The sequence below is a fragment of the Leptosomus discolor genome, chromosome 7, assembly GCF_034619465.1.
Source record: "Leptosomus discolor isolate bLepDis1 chromosome 7, bLepDis1.hap2, whole genome shotgun sequence".
NCBI classification, from domain to species: domain Eukaryota; kingdom Metazoa; phylum Chordata; class Aves; order Leptosomiformes; family Leptosomidae; genus Leptosomus; species Leptosomus discolor.
In genome coordinates this window covers 38,492,111-38,502,805 of record NC_141397.1, presented here as the reverse complement: position 1 = coordinate 38,502,805, position 10,695 = coordinate 38,492,111, and the positions used below count along the sequence as shown (strand labels likewise).

General features: G+C 43.9%; 1 protein-coding gene across 1 annotated transcript in view; it reads right to left on the bottom strand.

The window, feature by feature from the left end:
* Positions 1–1,744: 1,744 nt before the first annotated feature.
* Positions 1,745–10,695, bottom strand: part of RYK (receptor like tyrosine kinase) — a 70,721-nt gene continuing 61,770 nt past the window's right edge. The window contains exons 13-15 of the mRNA XM_086468553.1: positions 7,925–8,084; positions 3,502–3,638; positions 1,745–2,653 (exon numbers count right to left, since the gene is read on the bottom strand). Of these exons, the coding sequence (XP_086324679.1) occupies positions 2,542–2,653; positions 3,502–3,638; positions 7,925–8,084 (409 nt within the window). The 3' untranslated portion in view covers positions 1,745–2,541. The remainder of the gene's footprint in view (positions 2,654–3,501; positions 3,639–7,924; positions 8,085–10,695) is intronic.

Genomic DNA, 10,695 nt, shown 5'->3' with positions numbered 1-10,695 from the left:
GTGTTTACACTAACTCAAGGACTCTTCAGCTTCTCATACTGCCCTGCCAGCGAGGAGGCTGGGGAGGGGAGGGGTAGCACAAGAAACTGGGACACAGCCAGGACAGCTGACCCAAACTGGCCAAAGGGATATTCCATACCATATGATGTCATGCTCAGTACATAAACCAGAGGGAAAACTGGCAAGGGGCCGCTGCTTGGGAACAAGCTGGGCATTGGTCAGCGGGTGGTGAGCAACTGCATTATGCATCGCTTGTTTTTGTACATTCTAATTCTTTTATCATTATTTTCCCTTCCTTTTCTGTCCTATTAAACTGTCTCAACCCACAAATTTTCCTTCCCCCACCTCCGCCCCGATTCTCTCTCCCATCCCCTCGCGGGGCACAGGAGAGAGCAAACAGCTGTGAAGCACATACAATATGCGTACCATTTTCACTCTGGGCTGTTTTCCAACCTCAAGTAGATCTTACAGCCTTGACCTCTGCAGATGCCATCATAACACATCTAGATATGAATAACACTGCCACTGATAGCTTTAACAACCAAGTCATCATAAACAAGTACTGACATTGGGTAGTCTCCCTGGGTCAGAAAGGAAAGAGACCACAGAAGTCCACACAACCAAAGCCTTATTGCTATCCTCAGCAAACTCAGTGACTCCAAAGCCAAACAAATGAAACCAGTTTCAACTCATTCAAGCAAACACAGCCCATCGTAACATGGCCAAACTTGAGCCAGCAGGAAAACTTCCTTCTAGGATAAAGCAAGGCTTGGTTCACTAGCCACAGACAACCAACAGTAGATAGGAAAGCTCCTGCATTTTGAGGGACAATCCATTTCAGCTTGGCAATGCAAAGACACAGCCTGCGAGACTGAGAACAGACCGCACAAAGTTCTGCTTCATGTGATGAATACTCATTAGAAAGGATTCATTTTCTTCAGTAAGTTTCAGAACTCTGGAAAGAACAAAAGCTGCACATCTGCATGACACAGCCAAACCTGGCCGCACAACACAGCCAAATCCAGCTGCTCACACTGTCGACTCCTAAAATGCTGATCTCCTAAATATCCTAGAATCTCCTAAAATGCTACAATTGCTACAAAGCCTGTGGGGGCAACGCTCCCAGACATGCAGCTGCACAAACACTCAAGGCTACAGGTGCTTCACTCTGAAGATGGCACGAGACAAAAGGCAATTTTTCATGTTTCACATTGTGCTAAAGTGCAACCTGCCTCATGGTGCCACCACGTAGAGGATGCATCCTACAGTTCAACTGGAGAACCGGAAGTTATTCTACAAATAACTTTGTTTTATATAGAATATGAAAGTTACGGAGGCTGAATCAATGGACCACCACACATTTTCCCGAAATATGTTGTTCAGTCCTCTGAAGTAATGTTCAAATCAAAACAATCTGGGGTGGAATGGATATTTGGGTTAAAGGCAGCAGGGACAATATATTAAATCGTGGGGACTAGTTCTGCAGGGAGGGAGGCAGGCAATCCACTTTGTCTTCATGCCAACTCCAGCCCAACCACCAACAACAACCTGCACATTCAATACACAGGGCAATGTGAAAGACCAAGCTTTCACATTGGATGCAATAGAAAAACATTCTTTACTCTGGAAGTGTCTTTACAAATATATATTTATATATTTAAGCCCATTTCAGGCCATAAAAGCCCATAAAAAACAGCCAGTACCTTTTTGAACAAGAGAAACTGTGATCCAGAAGTCTGAGTTGAAAGACTCCTACACAAGGGCTGCTTTGGCGCTTCGCTGAAGGCCTCTATGTAGCACATAAAACCATCTTAAAAATCACATCAGCCTTTTATCTGAAAGGCAGGGCACCCCTTTTACCCCACCTTTACTACTCTCTGTATGAGGTAAACTGGAATCACTTTTACATAACCACTTACTGCTTTAAAAAGGAGATATTGTATCCTGAAGACCAGCTTTTCCAAAAAACATTCGTGAATGGGTTAAAAAAGTAAGATGCCGCTTGTGGATCCAACCACAATGTGCTGTTGTCTCAAAATAGAAGAAATTGATACTAAAAAGCTATTCCAGATACATACAAGTACAAACACTAGAGCTGGTCCAAAAGATTCAGGTTCAACATTTTAAAAAAGCAAGGAAAATTTTCTGCAGTGTGGCTTTTGCATTAATTTCCCCTATCCTCACTTTTCTACCAGTTCCATATACCCTTCCGAAAAACTCACGTCTGTTGTAAGAGTGCAAAGTCCATCCAAATCTTGTGTTTAAGTTCACTATCACTACACTTTGAAAATCCTGACGGCAAATAAAAAGATCTCGATTTAACTTAGCAAAAGTGATATCTAGAAAATATTCAACATCAAGAGGTCTTACAAAAAACTTCAGCCTACTAAGGCATTCTAAGGCACAGTGTTTTGGAAGAAGTGCTTTCTCCCTTTGGTGTTGCTTTATACACATCACGTGTGTAAGTCCAAGTGATGCATGGAGCTGCAGATGTATGCCATGCCTTCTCCCAATCAGTGACTTGAATCTTCTTCTGCAGTTTCAGACATAGGCTCCCAATGCTGCATGAAATTCAGTTAGACATTGCACCAGCTGCTGAAACTTGGGTCTTTCTTCAGGATCTAGGGCCCAACAGCAGGCCATCACAGCAAACCTGCAAGATAAAGACAAATGGAAGACATGAGAACATAAGACAGGTGCCCATAGTCCCAACCTGAAAGTGAAAAACAGCACTTGCCACCAGAAAACCTGTCGACTGGAGAGAGAAAAGGAACCCTTTATCTTCTGGTACACGACGCTGAACAACTCCTTCAGAAGACAGACACCTGGAATGCCCAATAAATGTGCTGTGATTGGAAGCGTTGCTTTGATTTAGGATACGAGTCGGAGGCAATCCAGGAGGAAGCAATACGTAGTTCATTCAAAATTGCTCAACTATTGTAAAAGCTTAGTTCAAAGCACTTCTACAGTAGGTTTAAGGGAAGGGAAGATTTGGAAGAACATGCAAGGCAGAAGGTAGTGCCTGTGCGCTTGCATTCTCCGGTGCCGTCAGGATCACAAATAAACACCTCAAGCACTGGTGTTTAACTCCACTATACGCAGTACTTCTCTGTAGTCTTACTAAGAGAACAGAGATTCCCTCTACCTACAAACCTAGTTGCTTCCTGCGCTGCAGCCCCACAAATACTACACTGAAAACCCCTGGGCCCCTTTGCCTCCCATCCTACTGATCAACCTCATTTCTCCCTTGTGTCAGAATAAGGAAGAGAGTTGGGTCAGGATTAAGTTAAACTCAACAACAACAACAAAAAGCATTTAATTTTATCATGAGTTCCTTGACGTAGGTCACTGAAGCCACACAAACACTTACATGAGGGTTTGTCCGAAAGGCAGAATAAACAGGCAGGGGAAGGCAAACCCAGCTCTTTCATTGATAAGGCTGGCTTAATGCACTGGTTACAAAATAGACATTTTATTCTCTCTCCAAAAACATGCACTTACAGTTCATCAGGGCAGTTAATTGGCTGAGCTATTCGATAACCGTCCTTTAAATAAGCAGCCATCTCAAAGGGGTCGATATCGACATACGGAGTCTGTCCTAAGGTCATCAGCTCCCACAGCGTTACTCCAAAGGCCCACTAAAAAGAAATAGCGTACAGCATTATCAAAATATTCTGAATTTTGAGAGGTCCTTCAGATGTTCCACAAAATCAGTCATAAATAAGACTACACTGAGTAAGAAAGCTTTACATAAACGCTATGTATATCCAAGTTTAATGTGACAACAATTGTCCCCATTCAAGACAAAGTAAGGATCACAAAAAAGGTGTTAAGTTGAACTAAAATTAAAATCTAAGATTTAAGTGCTAAAAAAAGTCATGTAGTTACTTCATTTTTCCAGCATGACATTTCAAAATACTTAACAAATCAAGGAATATTAATATTAAACCACCCTTTTGAAAAAAGTATATTTTATATTACATTTTACCTCTTCAAAATACTACATAAGATTCCTTCAAAAAGGTCTATGAAATTCAAAAGTTCAGAAGAGCAGACTGAATGAAACCACCATTTTTTTTTTAAATCAAAGTCATCCGTATATTTTGAGTATCCACTCAGAAATAGGACTCATGAGAAAAATAAAGATTTCATCTCTGTAAACCTGACAGCTGGATCAGCATTCAACATATTCACCCAACAATACTTGCCAAAAGGAGCTAAAGGCGATGAAAAAAAAAATTAAAAAAAAAAAAATCGATCAATTCATGTGCAAGCACAGCACAAGTAAAATGATTTACTAGCTGGTATAAAGAGACAAAACATAGATGGTGCTGATACTGCACACTGATGAGTCACCACTGAAGTGACAAGTGCCACGAACACCATGATTTATTAAAGAGGGGTAGAATTCTGCAAGCCTCAAATAATTTCTGGTTTTAATGAAAAGAAATCCTGTGCCTGCCCTCGACCAAAGCCTTAACTAAGGGATGCTGTCAGTGGACACTGAAGGGAAGCTCAGAGCTTGAGACTGGCAGGGGCACAGACGCAGGTCTGAGCTGAACAGCCATCTATCAGCAGTGGGGGAAGTCAGGGGAGGACATCTTTTTATTTGCAGTGAAGAAAAATGCCAAGTGACAAGTGGTGGTACACCTAGAATGTGAGAATAAAGGGCAATTCAAGCAAAACTGCTTTGAGAATATAGCTGTTACTAATTCTGTAAGTAGCTGCATAAACATGGCATAAAGAGTTGCAGAGCTTCATGTCCAAAAGAGGGAAAAGCCACAGAATTAAAATTCAACAGGAACTGTGTTTTGTTTTTCTACGCTTTGGATGACTGATAGAACTGTTGGCAGAGGAGGAACACTTTAGGAATGTTTCAAGCCAGCAAAACCCTTTTAGAGAAACGCATCCAAAAAGCAAGCCTGGAACACATGCCAACTGCATCTTAACAGACACACCTAAATTGTTTGTAACAGATTTCATCACGGATTATAAGTTACATGCTATTGATAACTAGATTTGTTTCAAGCAAGCACACAAATATGTTACACCATATTTGTGAAAAGTGCCCAGGTAAAAGCAAAGATGATATTTAGGGCAAACAGTGTTTTCTACACCGCGATACCAAAACTGTCCATTTTTCCACACTGCAAAGCTCAGATAGTTACGTATGTGAAGTTAAGAACGACGTATTAGAAGCTGAACTGCATTTATCCCTATATAAGGCAAAAAGGAGTTCTGTGGAATATATGCTGAATTGCACTTGAGTTTTCTGAAAGGTGCCTCCATCCTAGTAAAATTCTACATTTCACTGCCAGTGATACATAAGCTTTTATTTCCAAGTCCAGTCTTCATGAATAGTGAACGCCTTTGTGTTCCAGATTAAAAAAAAAAAAAAAGAAAAAGAAAAAGAAAACAACATTTAATTGACTGGTGATGATTGACTGGAAGTGATTCTGCCCCTCTGTTATGCTCTGGTGACACCCTACCTGCAGGGCTGCGTCCAGCTCTGGGGCCCCAGCACAAAAAAGACATGGACCTGCTATAGCGGGTCCAGAGGAGGGTCACAAAGATGCTCAGGGGGCTGGAGCACCTCCCCTGTGAGGGCAGGCTGAGAGAGCTGGGGTTGTTCAGCCTGGAGAAGAGAAGGCTCCGGGGAGACCTTTCAGCGCCCTTCCAGTGCTTGAAGGGGGCCTGCAGGAAAGGTGGGGAGGGACTCGTGATCAGGGAGTGTGGTGACAGGATGAGAGGTAACGGTTTCAAACAGAAAGAGGGGAGATTTAGATTAGATATTAGGAAGAAATTCTTCCCTGTGAGGGTGATGAGGCACTGGCACAGGTTGCCCGGAGAAGCTGTGGCTGCTCCCTCCCTGGCAGTGTTCAAGGCCAGGTTGGATGGGGCTTGGAGCAACCTGGTCTAGTGGAAGATGTCCCTGCCCATGGCAGGGGGTTGGAACTAGAGGATCTTTAAGGTCCCTTCCAACCCAAACCATTCCATGATTCTGTGATCACATTTAATAGCATAAACCCGTGCTTTTACAGGCAAATTCTATTTCCTGTTCTGTCTACGAGTTTGATATAACACAAAATCCCACACATTTTCCTGTGAGTACAGTGAGTTCTGGAGCAGAGCTGACTCCTTCCCTACCTTTTTTTTGTTTGTTTATGCAGCTTGAGCACTAGTAGTGAGACGATGGCAATGAGGAGAAAAAAACCAAACAGAACTTTTGAAAAAGTTTTCTAGCATGTTTTAAGACACGGATTACAATCTCTGGATGTAGCTGAGTTAAGGAAAGCATCATTAACAAAGAAAATACCCCTTTAGCAGGAAGACACAGATCGTAAGGTCAAGTGGTTTACCATTAATTATCACTCTAATTACCACAGGTTGATCTTCATGACAAGCTCCTGTAAGCACAAGAACAGTCCGTTCTGGTGTGCAGGAAGCTGAGCAAGCATAGTAGGCCATCACGGATCCACTGACTAAGCTCAGCCACTAAGGACGGAAAGAGAGGGTGGAAGCAGGAGAAGGCTACTTGACGAATACAGTGAGAATGCATCCACATGCAGGATGGAGTTTGGAAATCCAAAGCTCAGCAGAGTTAAACTACCAAGAAATCCCCTTAGAGAAAAACATTGAGGCTGCACTGAATGCAAGTGCGTACACACTAGACCACTGTACCAGACACGATGCACCCAAGAGTGCTGAGGAAGCGGGTTGAAGTCATTGCAACACTGCTCTCATCATCTTTGCAAGGCCACCGCAACTGGGGGAGGTTGCTGACAACTGGAAAAAAGGAACCCCCTTGAAGAGGTGGGATGCAGGGAACTATGGGCCAGGCAGTCTAACCTCAGCTCCTGCTAATGTTGGGAAGCATGTGATCCTGGAAGTCACTTCCTAGACACCTCTGTGTTTTCATATGCATGAAACAGCCAGCATGGCTTTATCGAGGGCAAACTGTGCCTGACCAACCTGACTAGTTCTTCGCTGACAGTGTTAGTGGATGCAGCAAGTAACGGATGTTCAACTTTACTTCAGCAAGGCCTTTGACATCATCTTCCACACCATCCTTATACCAAATTAGTGAGGTGTTGACATTTAAGTGGCTGGACTGCTGGATTCAAATCACTGTTACCAGCAGTTAGTAGTCCAACTAGCAGCTGGTTACTAGTGGCACTGCTCAGGAATCAATACTGTTACCTTCATTAACAACCTGGACTCTCAGGAAGTTAATGGATGATACCAATCCAGGCAGAGGGGCTGACAGGCTGGAGGACAGAGTTCTGCAAAGCACCTCAAGAAGATGGAGAAATGGGCTGACAGGAACCTCAAAGTTCAAGGAAAGCAAATGGAAGAATCCCGCATCTGGGAGGGAATACCTCCATGCACCAGGACTGGCTGGGTCTGACAGCCTAGAAGGTGGCTTTGCAGAAAAGAACCTGGGGGTCCTGGTGACCAAGCTGAATGTCTCAGCAGCACACCCCTGAAGCAAAAGCAGCCAGCTGCATTCTGCGCTGCGTTAGCAGAACTGTAGGCAGCAGGTCACGGGAAGCAATTCTTCTCCTCTTTTCTCTATCTGTGAGACTGCAATTGAAATACTCTGTTGTGGACTCTGGGTCATGTTCACTCAAATAGCAAACAAGTCCCAGTACAGATTGCTCACTGAATTTAATTGCCTTTTCTGCTAATGCTACCGAGGAAAACAGCGTGCAACAAACAATTTTGACATGCAAGAAGGGCCTGCTTGACCTTTAAACCATCTGCCATGAGCAGCAAGTGAAGAAAGCAGGGGTATAGATGGTGTTCTGGACAAATCACTGTTACCTATTCGGTGCCATGATTCTCAAACGGCTGAAAAAAGGAAAAAATGTCAACAAAATACATTTACAAAATCTAAGATGGAAAAAAATAAACTCAAACTTACCACATCACTAGCACTGGAAAAATCATTGTTAACCAGGCTTTCAAGAGCCATCCATCGAACTGGTCTGTTTTCATTATCTCCCAGGCAATGGTAGTCCATAGGAAATAGGTCTCGAGACAGCGCATTGTCTGTAATCTTAACCTGAAGTGCATCATCAATGCTAGTTTAAAAGAACAGAAATATTTAACAAACTTGGCATCACAGTTTTAAAGAAAATATTTATGACCCAACCTTAAGTTTCAGACTCAGGATTTAATTGGGAACACTAATCACACTATCAACATTTCAAAGGGCTAGCATTCCTCTAAATCAAGACACACTTATTCTGCAATTATCAAATATTATCAAAGAAAGTATTTATTCTGCATGAACAGAAGCACTAGTAAAATCAGCAGTATTAGATTAAATAAAATCAAACATTTGCAAGTGCAAAACAATACAGTTAAAGCATACAAACAACTCCCTTAAATTATTCCTCCTCCCTTGGAGATCCCTTATCAATTAAACAAATTTTAGCTGTAGTACCTCTGTAGCAGTAATAAGCCAAAGATTTAAGCAAAGCAAGATCTAATAATATCTTGTTAAAGCAACCAATATCATTTGTTACCTAAAAGCTTGTCTCTAATCAATCTGCTAAGATATTACTTATTCTGACAGAAACAGGACACTGGCTAAAGGAAACTTATTTTTAATCAACAAAAGATGACTCCAAAAAACACACAAAGCCTACTGATTTCTCCTCCCCTCTGGGATATTAATTCATATTCTTTTGAACTTTAAAAAGTGGGTAATAAAGCTCAATGTTCTCATCAACAGCTGACTTCAGAAAAGGAGCAAGATGTTGGCTTTGACATCTTATGAGAAAAATATAGAAATAATATTGGATTCGGGGGATTGTAACAGAATGGCGATTGTTGTCTTTTCATCTTGTCAATTATTTCTTTATTTTGATGAGGAAAAAAATAAATAGAAGTTCTCAATTGGAGTATTTCCTGTTTCACTATCTCAAGTGCCTTCTTATTTACCCCATTTCTACACACTTTCAGGTCAGTTCATTGCCCTCACAATTCATAGACCAGGAAATCTCCATATTGAAACACAGAATCAGGAATGCTTTGGGTTGGAAGGGACCTTAAAGATCCTCTAGTTCCAACCCCCTGCCATGGGCAGGGACACCTTCCACTAGACCAGGTTGCTCCAAGCCCCATCCAACCTGGCCTTGAACACTGCCAGGGAGGGAGCAGCCACAGCTTCTTCGGGCAACCTGTGCCAGTGCCTCACCATCCTCACAGGGAAGAATTTCTTCCTAATATCTAATCTAAGTCTCCCCTCTTTCCATTTGAAACCATTATCTCTCGTCCTGTCACCACACTCCCTGATCAAGAGTCCCTCCCCACCTTTCCTGCAGGCCCCCTTCAAGCACTGGAAGGGTGCTGAAAGGTCTCCCCGGAGCCTTCTCTTCTCCAGGCTGAACAACCCCAGCTCTCTCAGCCTGCCCTCACAGGGGAGGTGCTCCAGCCCCCTGAGCATCTTCGTGACCCTCCTCTGGACCCGCTATAGCAGGTCCATGTCTTTTTTGTGCTGAGGCCCCAGAGCTGGATGCAGCCCTGCAGGTGGGGTCTCACCAGAGCAGAGCAGAGGGGCAGAATCCCCTCCCTCGACCTGCTGGCCACGCTGCTCTTGATGCAGCCCAGGATGCCATTGGCTCTGTGGGCTGCGAGCACCCATTGTGGCTCATGTTCAGGTTTCACCCACCAGCACCCCCAAGCCCTTCTCCGCAGGGCTGCTCTCCATCCACTCATCGCCCAGCCCGTGTCTGTGCTTGGGATTGCCCCAACCAGGGGCAGGACCTTGCACTTGGCCTTGTTGAACTCCATAAGGTTTGCACAGGCCCACCTCTCCAGCCTGTCCAGGTCCCTGTGATGGCCTCCCTTCCCTCCTGCACCACACAGCTTGGTGTTGTTGGCAAACTTGGTGAGGGTGCACTCAATCCCACTGTCCATGTCGCTGACAAAGATGTTAAACAGCACCAGTCCCAGTACTGACACCTGAGGAACGTCACTTGTCACTGGTCTCCACTCAAGACATTGAGCCGTTGACCGTGACCCTTTAAGTGCGAACATCCAGCCAATTCCTGATCCACCGAGTGGTCCATCTGTCAAATCCATGTTTCTCCAGTTTAGAGACAAGGATGTTGTGTGGGATAGTGCTGAATGCTTTGCTCAAGTCCAGGTAGGTGACGTGAGTTGCTTTTCCCTTATCCACCAGACCTGTAATTCTGTCGTGGAAGGCCACCGAATTTGTCAGGCAGGATTTGGCCTTAGTGAAGCTATGTTCGATGTCACTAATCACATCCTTACTTTCCATGTGCCCTGGCATAGTTTTCAGGAGGATCCACTCCATGATCTTGTTGGGCACAGAGGTGAGACTGACTGGCCTGTAGTTCCCTGGGTCTTCCTTTTCTCCCTTTTTAAAAATAGGGGTTATGTTTCCCCTTTTCCAGTCAGCAGGAATTCATGGTCTTGAGCCTGATCCCCTCCTACAGGGGGCGGTTCTTCATTCAGTCCCTGCTTTTGCCTTCTGTGACTTGGGCGGTGCAGTTGGAGCACTTGCCAGTAAAGACTGAGGCAAAAGAGTTGTCGAGTACCTGAGCCTTCTCCATATCCCTAATCAGGTCTCCCCTTTCCTTCTGGACAGGAGCCACATATTCCCTAGTCTTCCTTCTATCATCGACATACCGATAGAAGTTTTTCTTGCTGCCCTTGACGTCC